At 30.6% G+C, this 23,212-nt stretch overlaps 2 protein-coding genes across 2 annotated transcripts; one reads left to right on the top strand and one right to left on the bottom strand.

Annotated features, from left to right (window-relative positions):
• Positions 1–684: 684 nt before the first annotated feature.
• Positions 685–15,193, top strand: LOC119369669 (uncharacterized). The gene is made up of 6 exons (XM_089719297.1): positions 685–732; positions 9,975–10,212; positions 10,761–10,765; positions 10,820–12,058; positions 12,224–12,445; positions 13,313–15,193. The coding sequence occupies exons 1-6, from the start codon at positions 685–687 to the stop codon at positions 15,191–15,193; spliced, it is 3,633 nt and encodes a 1,210-aa protein (XP_089575423.1).
• Positions 15,194–20,588: 5,395 nt separating this feature from the next.
• On the bottom strand, positions 20,589–22,646 carry LOC105641619 (valine N-monooxygenase 1). Its single transcript, XM_089719507.1, has 2 exons — positions 21,576–22,646; positions 20,589–21,331 (listed from the first exon to the last, which is right to left on the bottom strand). The coding sequence occupies exons 1-2, from the start codon at positions 22,572–22,574 to the stop codon at positions 20,702–20,704; spliced, it is 1,629 nt and encodes a 542-aa protein (XP_089575633.1). The 5' UTR covers positions 22,575–22,646; the 3' UTR covers positions 20,589–20,701.
• Positions 22,647–23,212: the final 566 nt, after the last annotated feature.

Raw genomic sequence — 23,212 nt, 5'->3', positions numbered from 1 at the left:
ATTTTGTTTTTAAACTATTTAGGAAAGAAAATCGGATTGAACCGGTTGTCAATGTTGAACTGGTTGACCAGCACATACACGAATCAAATTTTTTTGATATTTTAAGTTACATTTTATTATATTATAATTATTTTAAATTATAATTACTGAAATAATATATATTATTAATATTTTATATGACTTGCTAATTGAATCATTAACTCATTGATTAAATCAATAACTCATCCATTCGATTCTTTTTGTTGGGTCAATGTTCGGATCGGGTTTAATAACAATGCCATCAATTTAACATAAAATGACCTAAATGATTTTTTATCATCTTTTCTTTGATCCCATTTTAGCTTTCTTCCTCATCCGAGACAAGCAAAGATGCTTTAGAACCCTAATTTACTCTGAAATGCTCTCAGTCCTTTTCAAATCACGACCTCAATTCCTCCAATTGGAGAATATATCTGTAACACAAAACCTGACGGGGAAACCATCGCTTCAAGGAAGAGGCATTCATGGCGTGCGAGCTTAGTGGACTAAGAGATCACTTTGGTCCACATTTTTAATCGTGATGAAGACAGTGAAACCCCTTGAGACTCCTTTTATAAGAATTTGATTTCTGATAATGTCTCAGATGCAGAGAATAAGATCATATGTTTTTTCATCAATCTCCCTAGTAGTGATGATTCTCAAGAAATGACGCCAACCAAAGATCAGTACAATGACAATGGCAATGTTGCCAATGTATGGAAGTGGTTTTTAATTCAGATTTCCATAAAATAACTTGCAGTAAAATATTTTCCACAATTTTCTATTGTTTGGGCTCTCAGAAAAATAAATCAACGGAAAATATTTTCTTAGTCAAAAGAAAATTAAGTCATTTTTTAAGGAAAATAACTTTTTATTTTCGAGAAAGTAAAATATTTTTCGAATATTGACAAACCTTATAAATCCATATTTTAATTTTAATTTATTAATCATCGTAGTCACTATCACCGGTCAACTTTTTACCACTGACTATCACCTCCGGCTACCACCACCACTGTCTATCGACAACTTTCATAATTTGATTTTTTTTTTTTTACATTCTTCTCATATTTAATAATAAAATTTTTTAATTATAAAATTTCTACTATTATTAATATTTTTTATGGTCTTATGAGATAAAGACTTTAATATTTTTAATTAATTTTCAATATTGTAATCAAACAATGGAAAATAAGTCATTAGGAAAATATTTTTCAAGGAGAAAAATATTTTCCATCAAGTTATTTTATGGAAATAAACGGAACATCAATAATCTTATATTTTCTTTTTTAATTATTTGAGGAGGTAAATCAATTCTATTTCAATTTCATTCATTCCAAAACTTGAAAACGGTAGTTACACTTATAAATCTTCAAACAATGGATAGGGAAAAATCTCTTAGAAGATATTAGAGCGCTGCTCATTAAATAACACATATGAAGTCAAAAATTAACACATATGAAATAAAAAATGTAATTAAATAGTAATGAAAATAAAAATAAAAAGGACAAAAAAATAAAAGCTAAAGAATTTAACTTCTATTCCCAAGAAATTGTGAGTTACCTTTGAGGTGGAAATTAGTAGAATTTGTATTACATGTTTAATTCAAGTAATCATAGCTAGGTTTTGGATTCAAAAATTCAAAGTCAAGGGTTTTTATAGGTTAGATGATTAGATTAAATCAATTTTTAAAATGACATCCATGTGATGATTATATATATGCAATATGAATGAACTTACGTAAGGGCTGGACATCATCCCGATATAATATATATATGAATTGAACATCAACCTTTCTTTCTTTTTTCCTCTTTTATTTGACAAATTCTCTAATTGGTAAGTGATGGATTTCTTTTTTACATAAATTTAGCAAACTAATAGTTTCAACTCTCATAAATAATGACCTAATGCATAAATTTGACTTTATAATTTTCTGCGATTATTTTGTGGCCTCTTGAATTTTGCAGGGAACCTTTCATGACCCTGCATTTGCAGGTTTCAATAATAACTTTACTCCTGACCAAAATGAAATGTGAAAATATAGAGTCATTGATATGGAATTTTAGTAAAGATATTTCATTTCGATGAGAGACATAGTTATTAGTTATATGTGAAAGTGTAAGGTTATAATTGGACCGTCACAAAATTCAAGAGACCACAAAGATAATCGACAAAAATTTAGAGTCAAATTTATGTGCATTAGACGCACATACAATATATTTCTGTGAATTTTTAAATTTATTTATAAAAAAGTCAAATTTCTTGATTGAAAAATAAATTTCCTGATTTATACTAATATATGACTATGTAGAAGTAATTCATTTAAAATCAATAAATTTATTTACACGTTGTAACGATTTTATCCTAAAATCAAATTAATCCCTGAAACACTATAAACTTATATTATAATTGTAACCCAACTTAAAATCTAAAATAGAAAAATGAATAAACAATAAAAAGTGATGGGACCCACGCTTCACGAGAGTTGAGTTAAATTTCAAATTGTCATCGTTTCATGCCACAATTGTCATACATATATTAATTGATTAATTGCAGATGCTACTTTTCTTTTTATCAAATATTTTTTTTATTGTGTACGTGAAAGTGATTAAGAAATGGGGAATTAATTAAAATATTACCTATTCGATGGCATGTGTTCCAATATCAAGAATGTATAATATATTTATGAGTTAACATAAGAAAATAGTATCTTTTTGCTTGAAATGCGAAACACCATTTTTTCATGCTTTTAGTTCTCGATCTTAAAATGTGACTTTTCTGAAAAAAAAAAAAAAAAAAAATCTTAAAAAGTGAAATTGACAAGATACGATAAGATAATTACATGGACTCTAACAGCATGTTGCTCCAAAAATACAATAAAAAAAAGTTTCATACAGTTTAATGTTTTAATTTGTTTTTTCTAGTGACGAATGATGACTGTTTTTCTAAAATAAATAAAGAATAGTGATAATTCTTTTTTTTTTTCATCAATTACTATTTACAGTGAATACTAAATAAATAATGATGACTTGAGTCCCAAGGCATCATTATTTATATATAACCTACTCAATTTTAAGACTCATTAACACAGATTTTAGGTTTTTAATAATTAGTATGTGTGTATAAATAGGAATAATTATATCTATAGTGTTTCGACGAAAAAATTTATAATTGAATTTCTGAACTATTAAAAAAATAGAAATTAAATGCATTTGACTGAATTATTTTGCTGAAATATTAAAATAATTAAAAATTTATTTTTTTCATATTTCTTTTTTTTTTAATTTTTCATTATCTTATCTTTTCTCTCTGAAATAAAGTCTTAAAAATTTCTTATATAAGAAAAAGAGAGTGAGAAGGAAATAAAAGAAAGGTAATAATCTTAAAAATCTAAAAAAAAAATAAAGTAAAATTATTGAATAAAATAGTTCACATTGTTTATACTTAGTTTGGTCTACATGTAGATTTATACACTGAGTGTAGATAAATCATTTCCTTATTTTTTCAGGTATTACATCAAAATTTTGTGTTTGAATTTATTCCAAAATTAAAAAAAAAAAATGCACCACAAATTCAACTAAACAATAAGTAACTCGGTTCCAAATTCTTTTTAGTTCATTATATTTTCCTTGTCCAATTACTGTCATTTTCTCTTTCATATTTGTAATGCTTTTTATTACATCAATTTCAATTCAAGCAATTTCTATTTTTTTTTATATCCTTCCTACAATTTTTTATTTGCTGCAATGTTTATTTATTCTCAACAGTCAATGAAATGTTTTTTCATAGAGCCAAATCCGTTCAATACTTTAATTAAGAATTCAAGTAAAACAATCATTTCTATAATTTGTAGACTTTAATATTTGATATGCTAAAATTTTTAATCCTCATTTATTTATTTTTTTTTTTTTACAGTGCCAACAGTTTGCATGCCTATGTAACGTGTGTATGTATATAGTGGTTTCAATAAAAATATTTAATTTCATTTATTTAGAATATAAATGAAGTGATAGAGTCGGATGGGAAAAATTATATTTTTCTGTTAGTTAATGCTTATTCTGATAACCATATCATTATCACATCACCCACCTACCAATTACTTATACCACGTGGATGCATTAGCCACCTAATATTTCCCTCAACTCGAAGGGCCTTTGCATGTGGATGTAGTAGGGGTGCATGGAACGATCTAGAAAGAAAGTGAATTATACAATTTCTAATCCTACGCCTAATCTCATTCTAACTGGCTGGCTTTTTAAATAGTTTTAAACTTTCATATTTTTTATAGTATTTGATAGTATAGCGTTTAAATTGACTTTTAGATATTAATATAGTGTTTTATAAAAAGTTAACTCATATAAAATTTAGCTTTTATAGTTTTATAAAAAATTACTCAAACAGCTAAACGCTAAACGGTACTTAAACAGCTAATAGCTACCAAAACAGTTAATTTTGCCAAATATATATACAACTATTAATATTTAAGCAATTTCCTTCGATATTTGTATTGCATAGAATAAACACATGTAGTGCTATTGACAGGAAAGAAACATTGCAATTCATTAAAAGTACTTATTAAGTATAACTCTTAATTAAATGAAGCAGTCAAACAAGAAGGAAGAAACGATAAGATTACAAATAATACAAAAATCCTATTTATACACCAAACTTAACTTACCAAATACACAAAGCTAATTTGATTTTCAACTATAAGATATGTTTAATTTCTAAATTTGATGATTGTTAAAAGATAAAAAATGCCTCATCTATCTATAAATGTAAATCATTTAAAGTTGTTGCATGGTGATTAAGGAAGCAAGTAATTTTCTTAAATTATAAGAAATGTTCATCAATTTATTCAAATTACTCTTTAAAAAATTATAGAGATAATTATTGCATTTAATATAAACAAGTAAATTTGAAAAATACCATTAATTTCGTCTTGATATTTTCAAAACTACTTATATTTGCAAATAAAAAAAATCTCCTAAAATGATTTATATTTGTGGAGGTAGAAAGTATATTATAATTGTAAGAACATCTTTAATGCAATCATGGATTGTACCTAATGTGCCTTAATAAATAGAAGTTGGAGATGATGATGTGGCTAAATGTATATTTATAGATTTTAGATTTAAAAATAGCTCCTCAATACATGAAGAAGAAATTAGTTTCAGCGCAAGAAGAAGTTTAATCGCAAATAAAAGTGAAGGCATAGTGGACAATGAAAAAATAAGAAAAAAATGAATAAATAGGAAAAAAACAAAAAGCTAAGTCACGCTGTCTAATAAACCCTCTAGAAATAGAGAGCGTGAGGACAATGTCTCTTTGTTTTTTACACATCATACTCACAAACTAAACAAACAATAGCTTTGGATAAGGTTTTTGTTTTTAACTTTCAATTTTTCATGTGACAAATAAATAAAAGCAATCCTGTTAGCCGCCATTGTTGAAAACAAAAAAAAAAAATATATAAAAAATTTGTTTAGCTCAATCCCACATCGGGGAGAAGAGCTTATGGAGGATAGTAGATTGGCTATAAAAGGAAATAAGGTTTAGGTTTCTAAACACACCAAAACACACTTGAACGTGTTTTATATTAGGGAGTCTTTTGGAATCCCTTGGAGTATAAAATATTTGGGGTGTTTTGAGGGTGTCAAGTAGAAAAATATTTTGTAATTATGGTTGTAACAATTTGCCGCATAGTGAATATTTTTCTTGATTGTCGTTTGACAACGGTCGTGGTTTTTCTCCACTTGGGGAGTTTTCCGCGTTAAATTATCGTGTTCTCTTTAATTTCTCAGTTATTATTTTATTTTCTCATTTATTCCTGCTTGAAGCCGATCCGAAGGGCGTGAAAAATAGCGATTTTCCCAACAAATCCATAGTTGCATTGAAAATGATCTAATAAGGAGCTAAGCTGAAGATGTTGTTGCACACGTGTTAGCAGCATTTCATTTTCTAGGCTCCCTTTTCTTTTAACAAATTTCTGCGCTCCTTCGTGCATTCATAGTTATATTTTTTTTTTTGTCCTGTTTTGTTTGCTTGTTATTCTTTTTTAGATGTCCTAAAATGACAATTATAAATTATTCATTAAATGAAGAATTTTATTAATATTTTAATAAATTAATTGTAAAAAAAATAATAAAATAATATTTATTGATTAAATTTTTAATACATATGTTCTGTGAAACCACGCAAAAAAACGAGAATGCAAACAAAATGAGAATGCAACCAAAGGAGTATATAATTTTTTTTTATTTTTCAATGTGAAGGTGAGACGTGTACATATATGCCATGGTTCCTTACTTTGACAGGGCTAATAGAAAAAAGAGCACAGGGATTAATGGGCGGCTTTAGCATTAGTGCACGTTGGTTTCAGGATTTCTACATTTCTTGTCTCTTTCAACGGTCGAATTTGTCATTCTTCTACAGTTCTATGTCTTCCATATCCATGGGCCTATCTCAGAGGTATTGTTACATGGGCATATGCCTTTTCAAGTTCGATGCGAAAAAATTATTATGCTGTCAAAATTATAAAGTTTAATAATATTTTACATATTTTACCACTAGTAGTAATAGATATTTTATTGTTTTAATTTTTATATGTAAAATGTTAATCTAATGTGTGATTAATATAATTTTTAAATAATAATTTTCATATTTTTAATTTTCTAATAAATATTTAGTCGGTTTAATTATAAATTAAAAATAACTAAAAGAATAATTTTTAGAAAAATTTTTTGGCTGCATATTCTAGTTGAAGATACTAATCTCTTACTTCAAAGATTAAAGACTAACACCCAACTAAATATAGTCCCTAATTTAATTAGTTTTCTCACTTATATGTAGAGAGTGAGAAGTTTCAAATTTAAAATTTTTCAACCATAAGCAGTAGTGAATCTATAAATACTTTTGTCAAGAATCAATATATAATATTTAAAAAAGGAGGGGTCAAAGACAAATAAATTGAACTTTATGGATTAATTTAAACCAATTACATATATTTAAAATTAGACAAAATGAGGGGTCGACCTCTCTCTTTACGCGGTGGATTGATCAGTCACCATAAGATTTTTTCATTCAATTGGTGAGCAAAGAGAAAACTATCCAGTGATGTAGTTCACAGTGTTTTTTCAGGCTGTAATAAATAAATGGAATAAAAAAATTTAAGACAAACAGCTAATTAAGCAAAGGACAATATACATTTGTACAGTACCCCATACCCTCAATACGGAATGAATGTCTTTGAGAAGACAAGACCACAAAATCCAACATGAAATGGGCAAAGAATACATGTGAAACTGGTAATGATGATCGATGATAATGATGATCGATGATATATATAATTAATTATGGCTCGGCAACAGAAACTGTCCTCTGCATATATTTCCTGCTCTGTGTGTGTTTATATAGATACATAGATATCTTTTCAATTTGCTAACATTCTTCACACTCACGCATGCATGTCTGTCTGTATATGTGAAATGTGAAACGTGAAATCCATTCATCGTCTAATTCATATTTCTCATGCGGGAAACTGGTTGGTAGTAAATCAAAACAAAAATAATCGTAAATACTCACCGAGTTATTTAAATCTTTTGATCTGATATTGCAATATACAAATATTATATTTCACAGTGACTTACTTAGATCTGATCTATAAGCTCACCCATAAATTATATTAATGGAATAAAAAATATTTTTCATTTGTTTAATTCATGAATAGATCCATAGATTAGTCTACACAAATCAATCCCAAAGAAATATAATATTAAACTATAATACATTATTACACAATTACAATTTTCTCAAATACTTCATTACGAATTACATTATAAACCTATTAAAGAGCAGAAATTACAAGTTAAAGAAACGAGGGAAGGGATCTGGAGTCTGGTGATATATGTTATTTTCATAGTATTTTTATATAATTTTTATTAGAATTTTTAGTATTTTTAATTACTTTAATTAGTATTTTTAATTACTTGTAATACAATCCTCATGGAAACGATATTCTAATCATCATATATTACTTGTAGCGATTTCGTACACTTGGGAAAAATACTGTCATCTGGAACCTAACAGCCATTAAAAAAATATTTTAACATATTTTTTTAAAAATTTGAGGAGTTAATTATTAATTTATAAAAAGCCAGTGAAATTGTAATATATGTTGTTGAATGGAATTTGACTAAGATTGAAACTTGTGAGAACTAATTGTCTCAATTTAAAGAATTACATTATTTTAAATATTTAAAATTATGTAAACAAAAATTTTAATTAGCTTATAATAATAATGTGTTATAAATAACTCACGAGTTATAATTGTCTCTTAACCGTTGTCACCTAAAAGTTTAAGTTGTGTGTGTATTTCTAATATCCAAAAATATTTATTTAAAAACAAAAAATGGAGTACATAATAATTGATTGTAGTACATGGATTGTATAAAGGAGTATTTGCAAATAATGCTAGCTTTAAATTCCTATTTATTTCTCACTCAGAATTTCGTAAATAAATTTTCCTGTCATATACACTCCATAGTATTCCCATCCATTTACTATTTACTATTTTATGAAAGATAAACTATACTTTCATTTAATATATATATATATATATATATATATATATATATATATATATATATATATATCCATACGAGTTTTTTTTATGAGAATATAAACTTTAGTATAATATTTCAAACAAATTTTCAAATTATATAATAATAAATATTCTATTCATATAATATAATAATTATTTTGTTTTTTTATTTCATATAAAAGTAAATCAAAACTCAAGATATGATGTATTAGAATACCCCAAATTTTGTGAATTTGTATTATTTCATCTTTTTTTTTTTTGTCGATTTTATTCCAATTTCAATCTTTTATAGTAATAGCACACTCAATTACAATTAATGATGAAATTGTAAATAAAAAATCATTTTCATCAGTAAATTTTTAAAAAGTTAATAATAAAAATAAAAATTTAAATGTCTTTTGAATATCTAATTATATTCACATATAGTTGATGATAATTTATAGATTTAGAAATATGATATTTGAAATATATGCAATTAAAATAATTAATAAGTTATTTATTTATTTTATATCAAATGAATTATAATTTGACTATATTATCAATTCAAAAGAATTAACAATTAGGATTTTTTTTTCATCCTTAAAATATAGAAATATGAAAATAAAATACTTAATTGAAAAAAATTATATTTATTTAAATTAATTTTTATGTCATATGCTTTGTGTTTTTTTTTAAGTAATAGAAATTTAGGTTATTAAATTATTAATTAGCACGTTTATTTCAAAAATTAAAATTTATTCTACAACATTAATTGGATAAGACTAATGAAATTTTTTAAAATTTTTAATAAGTGCCACATGATATTATAATTTATAAAAATGATGGAAAGACTTTTCTATTGCTATTTTATTTTAATTGCAATTAAGGGTGCTATTGTTAGACAATATCAAAATTAAAGTAAAATTAATAAAAAGGTCAAAATATAGAGAAATTGCAGAAACCTACAAAGTATAGAGTATGTTAATATATTGATCCAAACTCCAAAAACCTAAAACAATCAAACTGTTAACTTTATATATTGTGAAGAGATGTGTTATTAAACTCCTCTAAACAAAACAAAATTTAGTTTTATAAATGCAAAAATATAATTGAAAAATATCTGATAGCCAAAAAAAAAAAAAAAAAAAAAAGAGAGACTATATGATAATAAAATATTGTATTGAGGGTTGGATGATTTATAACACCTTTAGATATGTCATTCGTCCTCTATGCTATTTGTGGAATCGGTACGATGTTTAAATCAGTAAGATAATGATAAATAATTAAAATTGAATGAAATATATTGATATTGTGTACCTGAATAGAATGTTTCAATTGAGAGTTAGTTGAGTATCTCTAAAGAATTAGATTTTGACAGGGAGGTTTTGGAAAAGTTTATAAAGGAGTGCTTCAAGATAACACAAAAGTAGCTGTTAAGCGTTTAACTGATTTTGAAAGTCCAGGAGGAGATGCAGCTTTCCAACGTGAGGTTGAGATGATAAGCGTAGCTGTTCACAGGAATCTACTACGGCTGATAGGTTTTTGCACAACACCATCAGAACGCCTTTTAGTTTATCCATTTATGCCGAATTTAAGTGTGGCATATCGTCTAAGAGGTATTACCTGTTCGCCTTATATTTAAATGGAAGCAACTAACAATTTGCTTTTTCATTCATTGGCATTTTATGCATTGTAGATGTGGCTAATTTTATATATTCCTGAAAGCATGCGCCAAACATATTGCTCAATGATCATGTAATAGCTGGTCAAAGGAGGGCTGGAATCTACACATTGATTCTTTTTTTTGTTTTCGCAATTTGTGTTGAACCGTATGCATCAAAAGGCGCATGTACGGTTTCTAGAGGATAGAATTTTATCCTTATAGGAGATACTTCAGTCATAGTCTGTCCATATTAAATATCACAGCACCATTGCCCAATAATCATCACAGCTCAGTATTCTTAGCAAAACTCATAGTTAGTTATTTTTCCAATAGATCTTAAATACTCTCTTGTACAGCAGATATTTGGTAGAACAGAGTATTACGGTTTAGAGATGCAGTAGAGAATGATTGATCTCTCTGCAACTTCCATTCATTCTTTCTATTATTCATTGATTTGTTCATTGTTCTCTCAAGCTTGCTTAAATCTGTTCATGGTATCAGAGCAGGTTAACTGATCTGTTTCTTGGATTTCTGCAATTCAATAGTAAAATTTGTTTTAGATCTGGTTGAACATCAAGATGATGACTCCAGAAGATGTGGCAAGACTTATCGCCGCAGTTACTAGCAAAAATCATGATAATGATCCTTTACATGTGAATAACTCAGAATCTCCTGGATTTCGGTTGGTAAATTCTTCATTAAGAGGACCAGAGAATTATATCTCATGGAGCAGATCTGTAATGGTAGCTCTCAGGGCGAAGAACAAGTTAGGGTTTATCAATGGAACCATAGCTCAACCTGAATCACAGTCAGAAGAATATGAGAGGTGGTTACAAGCAGATAGCATGGTAGCTTCGTGGATCATTAATGCTGTGTCTAAGGAGATATCAGATGCTTTTGTATTTTGCAAAACTGCAAAAGTACTTTGGGATGAGCTAAAACAGAGATATGGAGAGTGTAATGGCCCAATGATATACAAGATTGAGAGAGAAATTGCAAGTTACAAGCAAGGAAACGAATCTGTCACAAGTTTTTATACAAATCTCAAAAGAAAATGGGATGAATTACTGTGTTTGGCACCTTTACCTACATGTTGCTGCCAAACAAACGCAATCACAGAATATGACAACAGTAGAAGGCTAATGCAGTTTCTAATGGGACTAGGTGATGAATATGACAATGTAAAGAATCATATCCTTTTAATGGATACATTTCCTTCAATCAACAAAGCTTATTCCATGATTTTAAGTGTTGAGAAGCAAAGAGAGGTAAATACATTGAATGTGGAATCTAGTGAAACGTCAACAGTATTGTTAGCTAGAAGGAACTACAACAGCAATTACAACAATTCAGCTGCAACTGGTAATAGGAAACCATACTACAACAGAAAGGAAGACAAGAAAGACAAATATTGCTCCAAATGCAAAATGAATGGTCATACCATAGATAACTGCTTCAAAATTCATGGATATCCAGACTGGTTCATTGAATTACAAAAGAAGAAAGGAATCAACATGACTGGAACAAACACGGTGAATGCAGTTCAGATGAATGATACACCACTGCAGCAGCAAATGGATTATCAGACGGAGCAAGTTGATGCCGACATCAGGAGTGTTCACTTTGCAGGTACCTTACTCAATTCTGTCATTTATAGCATTGATTTTAATTGCAAAAGTAACTGGATAATAGACTCAGGTGCAACAGACCATATCACTGCCAATCTATCATTCTTTGACCTTGTACAAAAATTGAACCCTCCCAAAACCATTAGATTACCTGACAATTCCACTAGACAGGTTACTCACATTGGAAATATTAAACTGAATAATAGAATTACTCTATACAATGTGTTGTATGTCCCTTCCTTTAGCTGCAACCTTATTTCAGTCAACTTACTCACCAAAACATGTCATTTGTCTGTGCACTCATTTCCTGAATACTGCTTACTCCAGGATTTATAGACTGAGGAATTACTGGCAGTGGGAAAAGTTTATGAAGATCTATACTACATGACAAAAGAATCTTTCATTCAAAATAAGGGAAACAATGTGTTAGCTCAATGTAATAGTCATAATAAACATCTGGCAATGTTGTGGCATGCTAGATTAGGTCATATCTCTAATAAGAGATTGAAACATGTAAATGATGTACATGACTGTGATTTTGTGGATATGGCATGTCCTGTTTGTCCTCTTGCTAAACAAACCAGATTACCTTTTTTCACTAGTCAAATTTCTACTTTAAAACCTTTTGAGATTGTACATATGGATTTATGGGGACCATACAGTGTTAAATCTCTTACAAATGCAGTGTATATGTTGACTTTAGTGGATGATTACAGTAGATACTGCTAGACTTACATGTTAACAACCAAGATTCAAGTGCCATCTGCCTTGAAATCTTTTTACCAGTTAATTCTTACACAATTCTAACAAAATATCAAGATCTTCAGATCTGATAATGGCTCAGAATTCATAAATTCTGAATGTCAGAAATTTTTTTTTGAAAAAGGCATTATTCATCAAAGAACTTGTGTACATACTCCTCAACAGAATGGAGTAGTGGAAAGGAAACATAGAACCTTAATAAATATTGCTAGAGCTATATTCCACCAAGCCAAATTCCCAACTCAATTCTGGTCTGAAACCTTGTTATCGGCAACCTACATATCAAATAGAATTCCTTCTGAAAATCTCAAATGGCAAACACCCTATGAAAGATTATATAATAAACCTCCAGAATATGCCCACTTCAGAGTCATTGGATGTTTATGTTACTCAACTAATATACTGCCACACAAACTGAAGTTTGAGCCCCGAGCCCATCCTTGCGTGTTCCTTGGTTATTCTCAACAGCATAAAGGGTATAAGTTGTACAATCTCAGTACCAAAACTGTATTCCATTCAAGAGATGTAATCTTTATTGAAACCATTTTCCCTTTTCACCACAAAACACCTGAAACCATAACAAACTTTACACTACCAACTTGCATTTCTGATACACATCTATCCCCAATTTCATTTCCCGTAACCACATTTGATGTTTTTTAGCAAAATCCATCCAGAAATACTTCACCAATACCACCCTCCCCTCCATTCACCGAAAATAATACAACTCCCTCATCTTCAGATAATAGAACATCAAATTTGTCTCCACACAGCACATCACAGCCCAGTACTACTGCACCAGCTATTACCCAACCACCTATTCCTGAATCTTTATCAGCAGATTCAGTACAGGCTCCTGCTTTAAGAAGAAGCATAAGAACCAAACATACACCAACCTGGTTACACGATTTTGTGGTTTCTCACATCTCATCCACTCAAACACCAGCTTCTATTCATTTCACACCCTCACACCAAACCTTTGTTGCACATGTGTCTAAAGTCAAGGAACCTAGCAATTATAATCAAGCTAAAAATGATAAAAATTGGGTAGCTGCCATGCATGAAGAATTAACTGCTCTTGAAAATAACAATACATGGACACTAACTGATTTACCTCCTAATGTCAAACCTGTGGGATGTAAGTGGATATACAGGATCAAGTATAAACCAGATGGAAGCATTGACAGATACAAGGCCAGACTTGTGGCAAAGGGTTACAGTCAGTTGCTGGGTTTAGATTACAACCAGACCTTTTCTCCTGTGGCAAAGTTAGTAACTGTAAGAGTGTTCTTAACTGTGGCAGCAGCTAAAGCTTGGTCTGTTCATCAACTAGACATCAACAATGCCTACTTGCATGGATCCATTGATGAAACTATATACATGCAAGTACCACCAGGTTATGACAAAGCTCACAAAGGCCAAGTATGTAAATTGCAGCGATCTCTCTATGGATTAAAGCAAGCAGGGAGACAATGGAACAAGGAACTTTCTGCAAGTTTAATTTCTAAAGGGTTTCAACAGTCCATGTTTGACAACTGCCTGTTCACAAAAGGCAAAGGCGATTCCTTTCTTGCTATTCTGGTTTATGTTGATGATTGCATTATAACAGGACCATCCGAGGAGCTCATTCAAGACCTCAAAGACTATCTGCATCACCAATTTACTATAAAGGACCTGGGATATGCAAAATATTTTCTTGGCATTGAAATTGCTAGATCAACTGAAGGAATTCTTCTCACTCAACACAAGTTCATCATAGATATCATCAAAGATTCTGGATTGCAGAATGCAAAACCAAGCTCTAGCCCTTTTATTCAGGGACTGAAGCTCAGTTCAGACATGGGCTCTCCTCTCCAAAATCCAGATGTTTTCAGGAGACTTGTTGGCAGACTTCTGTATTTGTCACTAACAAGACCTGACATTAGCTTTGCTGTCCAGCAGCTAAGTCAGTTCATGCAATCACCTGATCAACAACACCTTAAGGCTGCATTGACAGTGGTCAAGTATTTGAAGGGAACCAGTTATAGAGGCCTATTCCTCCCTTCACAGAATGACATGAAGCTCAGAGCTTTTTCTGATGCAGACTGGGCATCATGTGCTGATACTAGAAAGTCTACTACAGGATACTGTATTTTCCTAGGCACTGCTTTGGTCTCATGGAAATCAAAGAAACAGAGCACTGTAAGCAGGTCCTCTGCAGAATCCGAGTATAGGTCCATGGCTACAACAGTTTGTGAAATAAAATGGCTGCATTCCCTTCTTTCTGATTTCCACATTACAATCCCAACACCAATACCACTTCATTGTGACAACAAAGCAGCAATTCACATCACTGCCAACCCCGTTTTTCATGAAAGGACCAAACACATCGACATTGATTGTCATGTTGTCAGATCCCAGCTTCTCTTAGGCTTCATTAGCACACCTTACCTGCCTTCAACATTGCAACTTGCAGATGTGTTCACTAAGCCCCTATCCACAACCATGTTTCAGTCCTTTTCTTCCAAGCTTGGGTTGGTTGACTTCTCCCCAACACCAGCTTGAGGAGGGGGTATAGGAGATACTTCAGTCACAGTCTGTCCATATTAAATATCACAGCACCATTGCCCAATAATCATCACAGCTCAGTATTCTTAGCAAAACTCATAGTTAGTTATTTGTCCAATAGATCTTAAATACTCTCTTGTACAGCAGATATTTGGTAGAACAGAGTATTACGGTTTAGAGATGCAGTAGAGAATGATTGATCTCTCTGCAACTTCCATTCATTCTTTCTATTATTCATTGATTTGTTCATTGTTCTCTCAAGCTTGCTTAAATCTGTTCAATCCTAATCAACTGATTATCTAGAAAGATTATTTTTTTTAGTTCGAGATGTAATGCATACCTAAGGTTATATATGCTTAGAGGGGTAGGTAGATTTTCTGTCTCGAGCAAACTAAGAACAACTGATTGCATACCATTTGACATGCCTGTTTAGGTCTATTCCAGAGTGGATAAAAGAATACTTCAGTTAGATTGCTGTTATTAAAATTCAGAATGATTCAAATTTGATAAAATACTTATCAAAGGTGCACAGGAGAAGCTTTACTAAATTGGCATTAGAAAGTCGTCTGCCATCACTATGCTTTGTACTACACTCCATAACTTCAAAGAGTGTCTGGCTGCTCAATAGATAATTTTGGAGTAGGCCATATATTCCCTATCAACTTAGTATGTCGTTCTAGATTTCTGTTACAACAGAGATTAGGCAAGGATAAATCCATATTATTAGGGACATGGTGGAGAACAAGAGGAAGTTGGATGTTTGAATGAGAAAATTTTATTTAGACCGTCAACAATGGAAGTTGTATGCTAAACCTAATAAATTAGATAGTTATTGAAAGATGGTCAATTTTAAACACTCATCGATGCTGAACTTGTGAATTTACCATTCAGCTGAATGTTAATATTTGATTTTTAATTATCATTTAACAACACTGTGTCATTTGGAAAGGCTTTGTCTGCAATTGACATGGTACACTATGTTTACTAAGAATTTTGTATTTGAATAGGAATTATAAACTATGTTCCAATCATGAAAATAGTTACAGCACTGATCTATATTGGCAAGGATTAGGAAACCCCAGTATACATAGTATTATCGAATTCTTAAGGAATATGATTCCTATGAACCTTGTGCACCTCTTTCACATGTAATTTAAAATAGGACATTGAATTCAATAATATATATATATATATATATACCTCCGTTCCAAGTGTTGTTTGAGATAATTGCACAAGGATTCAGAAAATCATTAAATAACCTTAGTTTCAGCGAAAAATAGTTGTAATTGAATACATACTCTCGTATCAACTCTATAAATAATTAATGCTTATTTAGGGGAAATACCAAACATCAAGGGTAAAGGTTGAAACAAGTAATTAATGTTTTCTTGATTTTCTAAATTGACAAATGAAGCGGGATATTTAAAAAAAAAAAAAAAAAAAAATCATAAACAACACTTGAGATAAATGAAAATTGACAATTCCTTAGAAAAAATCTTTAAAAAAAAAAATCTTAAAAAAATCTTAACCTGGAGATGATGATCCAGGTTGCATTATTCTGTACCCAAGCATCGCCGGAGGATCGTCCAGCAATGTCAGAGGTGGTACGGATGTTAGAAGGAGAGGGTCTGGCTGAGAGATGGGAAGAGTGGCAGCATATTGAGGTTACGCGCAGGCAAGAATATGAAAGGCTGCAAAGAAGATTTGACTGGGGAGAAGATTCATTATATAACCAGGACGCTATCGAGCTATCTGGCGGAAGATGATGTTGCAGAATTATCTACAGCATTTGTTGAAGCACGTAGTACCTTTTTTTGGGTCAGCTTTGATATTTCCTTTCCTTTTTATGTAGCGATCATGTATTTAAAAACAGAAAAAAAAGAAAATGCTCTATGATCTCATACAAGTTTGACTGCTCAAGTGAGATTTTCTCCATTGTTTTTTCTTTTTCATGTTAAATTTGTGTAGTTACAGTTTGTATAATGAAACCATTTCTTGGTGTTTTGTATATTTCTCTTCTTTACATAAAAAAAGAAGTAGAAAGAACGATTCTAATTTGTCCTCAACAATGCTAAAATCTGGTAAGGCAGCCTTATATCACTGCAATTTCATAGCTTTTGAATAGAGAATAATTAAATAAAAATAACTATCTTGAATCAATCAATTTAAATAGATATTAATTAATTAACACAAACTTGTTTTTTTAACTTAATAATAAGAATTATGCTCCAAGGAAGTACACTAAAATCTCAATCACTAATGGAATCTATGAAAATTAAAATGAGTAAATTTTCATTTTACCAAACATAAGAATATGAAATTTCAAATAAAATTTCATAAAAAAAGAAACTTTTTGTTTCTGTTAATACCCAATTAGTTCTCCCTCAAAAAACAACTGCAACAGTGAATTAAATTTTCCTAAAAGGAAGAATACAATTTCTGACGTATGGTTAATTGGAAATATGCCATAACAAGTAACTGCCAAATCAAAGCAGAGACAAACCAATGCGAATTCCTGATAGAAAACAAGAACAATGGCGATAAAGTGGCAAAGAAAGTACCATTGGAAGAAGATAAGCATTGCACGATCAACACCAACGTAATTGGCGTGACAGGAAGCATCCATTTACTAATAATGCCACGTTTTGTGGGTTTAACCCTTGACAAACCAACACAGGAATAACATTGGGGTCTTGACATGAGAAGGAAGATTAAAATGGCTAAAAGAATTAGAAATACTTTGAATGGTAAAGGATCTATGCAAAGTAATTCTAAGGCATAGGAGATTCTATTGCTAGCCATGAAAATCATATAAGAAGAAGGATTGGTAATTAGGGATTGATCTCTCTTTATACGCTAACAAGCGGTTGTTTACCAATTTATATGAAAACTTTGCCCAGTAAGATATTTGAAAAAGGACAGAAACAGTAGCATTCAAATTCTTGACTTGCTAGTTAATATAAATACTTAAAGGTCTTTTTTGGTAAAAGTTTTTCAAGTGGGATTTAGTTTTTTTTTACTATTATAAAATAAACATACTAAAATAATTAATTTTGCCGAACAATGTCTGCATATTACTAATTTAAGAAGTATGACTAATTTTCCTAATTGTGTAACCAGTATAACAGAAGAAATACAAACCGATATAAAGTTAGAGACAAACCAACACAGGAATAACATTGGGGTGGTGACGTGAGTAACATTGTGGGTTTAATGGAATTTTGCTGTTATATATGTATTTCGAGAATCAACAATATACGACAAATGGTTGAGCAGTGTATGTAGCTGGGTTAGCCTATTGGTTTTGTATTAACTTTGTATGGCTTCCAATGAGGATACAAAAGAAAAATGAAGAGATGAGCTTACAATAACAGAGACAACTGAAGCATTAAATATTTAAAGAAAGTTTTTTATTTTTTATCTTCATTTGTAAATCATGTACATCTGAAAAAGATATAGTGTATAATCAATATGCAGTTGGGTTGAAGTTCACTCCATTTACCAACTTGGTCTAGTTTGATTAGTCTTTTCATTAGTATAAAAAGTGAGAGATGTTCACTAATTTGACGAGTCAATTAAAGAGATGTCCAATCCATTGGATCCCCTAATTTTACTTACTGGTGTAAAGGATTCAAAATTGGTGTGCTTGCTATTTGAAGGACTTTACTCAATGGAAATAACTTATCTACTCCTCGTATATGATGGGCTAAACCAATCAGAAAATAACTTTTTAATTCAAACGAGAGTATTTCTCTGAGTTATCATTTACTTATATAAAAAGGATAAAAAAAGTAATAATTTAAATAGATTGACTTGATGTATAAAAAGTAACAATTTTCCTATATTTTAATGTTTTTTTTATTAATTTTACTTCAATTTGAACCATTTACTTCAATTTTACTCCACGGCAATTAATGCTAGAATTACAAATATAAAAAAAGTATTTCCAACATTTCTAAATCATCATGTTACACTTTGAAAATTTTTAAAAATATAAATATAAAAAAATTCCATTACTCTATCCAATTAATCTTACATAAATTAAATTTTAATTTTAAAATAAATGGGTTATCTAATAATTTAATAATAGAAATTTATATTACCGAACAAAAAATCCTGAAACATGACATAAAAATAAATCTAAAGAAATATAAATACGAACCTTATTTTCATATTATCTATATTTGAGGATGTAATTGTTATAAAGATAGATATTAAGGAAAAATTGATAAAAATAATATCAAAATAAAGTCAAATTATAAAACTTGCACAGTTGGACGTATTTTGACACATAAAATCAAGTTTTTATGAATGAATTCCAATAAAGAAAGCAAATACTTTTATTGTACCATACCACAATTGAAATCAAAATTTACTTTCCCTTCCCATTTTTATAATAGCTCACGACTTATATTAGATATTTATAACAAAATTCAAAAAAGAGCTAATCTATATGCAATGTAAAGCCTTCTCTTATATATATTGCATAGATATAGACATGGGAAATGAGACATAATATGACACGTAATGGACATGACAATTTTTTAAAAAATATGCCACAATATATTAAAATTTATTTAAAAATTCGAATAAATAATTAATTATTCATAATAACACATAAATATAAACTTAAAAACGACTGAATATATAATTTTCTCTTAAACTTTATTACTTTAACTTTACGATATTGGTCCACACTGAAAGTATACAAGTAATTTCTATGGTGAAAAGGATGTGAAAAGAGAAAGAAGCATTATCTATGTCAACGAAGACAAACAAGGTTATGCTAATCAGCATCGCAACTCTAAACTCTCTCGCACTCCTCTTTTCTCTCTTCTATATATGTACTACTCATCTACTCCATTGATATTTTTCATATCAATATCAGAATAAAATCTAAGTGATCCAAGTTTATATGAATTTGATCTTAATGTATCTAATTTTGATTTGAGTGTATCCTATTATGATTTGAGTGTATCCTATTATGAATTTGAGTGTATCTTAATGTATCTAAGGGTGTCGTATAATGTAAATCATACAACAATACAATACAAATTCTTTCACATTCAACTATCAAAACCTTACAACTATGAGCTTGCATGGGTCTTCTTCTATCTCCCTTTTTCTTTTTACAATTGATTTTCAAATCTTTTGGATCTATTTACATTTATTGGGATTCTGACGGATTGTTTATGAGTCCATTTCCATCAATGCTAATACTGGTTCAAGATTATAAAGTTGCAAGCCTAAATTAATTAAAAGAAATGAAAGAAAGACTTTTTTTTTAATTAATAGCAAATTTACTTAATGAAACAGTTGCAACCATTGATGAAATACAAAAACGTTGTAAAGATACTTTCAATAAAGCTACCACCACATGCAACTTCTACTCATAAATTTCACCTCCTAACATAATAACCATGCAAGTCAGATATTATTTATTTATTTCAGATTTCAAAGTATTCTGAATTAATTACATATCTTAAAATCCTTCCATTCATTCATTCATGGCGAAGTAGGATAAAGATGAGGAGCCAAACGTGGCTTTGGAAAAGCCACCACGGGATTGGCCGGAAAAAGCTCGTCGACCCCTTCGGAAAGATCAATCTTTTCGACATTATCCGGCAGATTCCAGGTAAAGCATTGAAGCATTCTTGCCAATAACATAGTAGTCATGCAAGTTCCGAGTAAAGCCGCGATGCAACCGCGCCTTCCCGTGCTAAATGATATGAATCTCAAGCCATGTTCGGTCAAAACCACTTCTCCTTCATTCAAATGGCGTTCAGGGTCGTACTTGAGCGGGTTAGGCCAGGTCTTTGGGTTTCGGCCCAGACCATATCGGCTGAGCATGACCCAACTACCTTCAGGGATCAAATAACCGCAAATTTCAGCGTCTTGCGCAGCAACGTGAGGTGGGTTGAAGTAGGCTACAGGATGGAGCCTAAAAGCTTCTCTTGCACATGCCTTGACATAGTTAAGATCAGGGATGTCTGATTCTTGGACAAGTCTGTCTTTTCCGACCACCCTGTCTATTTCTTCTGTTGCTTTCTTAAGAATTTCTGGTTGGTTTAGCAATTCTCCTATGGCCCATTCCACTGCGTTTGAAGGGTTATCTATTGTCGCTATCATAACTTCCTGCAAAGTTTTTGTAATACAGGATTTTGTAAGGATCTGCACATGTATTTTTTTTTTCAAACAAAAATATCATATTTATTATTTCTTGAATTTGTAAGATTTATGTTCTATCGAGGGTCTTTTCATTTCATCTTATTTTATATTGAAATTCTTGAATGAGGAAAAAGCAACAAATGGAAAAATCAAAATATCATGAATCAGGAAAATATTTAAGCTTGTAAATATATAGGTTTTAAGGTCTTACAGCGACTTGACTCTTGATCTCGTCAGGTGTCAGCAATGGCTTTCCATCAGAATCCTGAAGAGTAATAAAAACATCAAGCAAATCTTTCATTTCCTTCCTTTGACCACTCCTCCACAGTTCAATCCTTTCATCTATAAGAGGATTATGAAAAGCCCTTAAAGTCTTATTAGCTTCAAGAACAAATTTTTCCTGTCCATCAAGATCAAGCCCTAGCAAGAAAGGCATGAAATCAGAAATACAAAATGCGTATAAGTATTTCAAAACAGCAAAAACTGAGTCCACATGTTCTATCTCCATGCGTCCCGGTGCGCCATCTGGCGTTGCTTCACCAAAGTATCTTTTACTGAACATCATTTTTCTTATCACATTTCCGCAATAATGCCTTGCAACAAGTCGCAGATTGACATTATTGTTGGCCTTGTACTGGTTATGGATATAAAATACAAGATTATCAGCTTCTTCTGCTCTTTTGTCGTGCAGCCACTTATGTTTAGCAGGTGAAACAATTTCTGAAGTTAATATTTTTCTCATTTTCTTCCACTGATCATTGTTAGGGACGACAATGGCAGTTTGATAACCACCACTCATTTCTTTAGCAGAAAGAATCATTGGCCTGTTAGAGAAAATGGCGTCGTTTTTCTTGAGCAGTTCACGTGCAATAATCGGACAATTGACAGGAATAACATTAGTTCTCCCGAAACGAATAAGACAAATATCGGTATTCATTTCTTTCATGAGTTGATCAACCCACCGGAAAGTCGGTCTATACCGGATCATTTCCGGTATGTTTCCGACGAATGGCCAGGGTTTTGGGCCGGGAGGTAGTGGGAGAATTTTGGTGGTTTTTTTGAGAGCAGCTCTTCTTTGAAGTTTTATAACTGTACTAACAATGGAGATAAATAGGGTGACGAGTAGAGCTTTGATGGTGTTGGTACTGGAGGTTGAGGTGGCTGCGGCGGCTGGGGTAAGGAAATCTGTGGAGGAGACGTTCATGGCCATATTGGTTTTTCCCTAAAGGATTTCAAGTTCAGAGCTACGGCGAATGAGCGTGGGAAAGAGGAAAGCGAAGAGACTTGCTTTTGCTGGATAACATGCACGTAGCTTTCGATGGGTATTTATAGGGGTTTATTATTAGTGAGTTACATCTTGATTTGATGAAGGTATTAGTGTAAATAATTTATTTTATAATGTAAAATGATCATACTAAAAGCTAACACGCATATCTGGGGCCCATTAAGTAAATCTAACAAGTGTTATTCGACACGAGAATAACGTTGTACGATCTTCCTTGATTATGGTAAGTTTTTGTGGATAAGTTTAACAATAAAGAAAAGCAATTTTAATGTTACTATACCATACACAATTTAAATCAAAAATTTACTTTGCCCTCCCATTTATTAATAGCTGACCATTTATTATTTTATTATTTTTTATTTACACTTTTTTTATTATTAAATCGTAGGTGGTATTTAAATAAAGTCCTCTCTTATATTGCATAGATATAAATATAGAACGTAGGATCTAATATAATACAGACACGAAACATGAAATACTAGAATTAAAAAAAAAAAGTAAGTTATACTATATTAAAAAATATAATTTATTATTAGTAATAATGTCTGGTTTGTTTCGTCTTT

The sequence above is a fragment of the Jatropha curcas genome, chromosome 3 (assembly GCF_041381405.1).
Source record: "Jatropha curcas cultivar XTBG-Jc1 chromosome 3, XTBG_Jcur_1.0, whole genome shotgun sequence".
Lineage (NCBI taxonomy): Eukaryota > Viridiplantae > Streptophyta > Magnoliopsida > Malpighiales > Euphorbiaceae > Jatropha > Jatropha curcas.
The sequence above is the reverse complement of the archived record's forward strand: the minus strand, read 5'-3'. Positions and strand labels throughout refer to the sequence as shown.

What these genes read in the sequence shown, in the direction of transcription:
- LOC119369669 (XM_089719297.1), top strand. Translation starts at nt 685, where the DNA reads ATGACGCCAACCAAAGATCAGTACAATGACAATGGCAATGTTGCCAAT. An exon ending in ACAATGGCAATGTTGCCAAT is followed by an intron (nt 733 to 9,974) that starts GTATGGAAGTGG and finishes AGATTTTGACAG; the next exon opens with GGAGGTTTTGGAAAAGTTTA. An exon ending in TTGTGGATATGGCATGTCCT is followed by an intron (nt 12,446 to 13,312) that starts GTTTGTCCTCTT and finishes GATGTTTTTTAG; the next exon opens with CAAAATCCATCCAGAAATAC.
- LOC105641619 (XM_089719507.1), bottom strand. Translation starts at nt 22,574, where the DNA reads ATGGCCATGAACGTCTCCTCCACAGATTTCCTTACCCCAGCCGCCGCA. An exon ending in AGATCAAGAGTCAAGTCGCT is followed by an intron (nt 21,332 to 21,575) that starts GTAAGACCTTAA and finishes AAAACTTTGCAG; the next exon opens with GAAGTTATGATAGCGACAAT.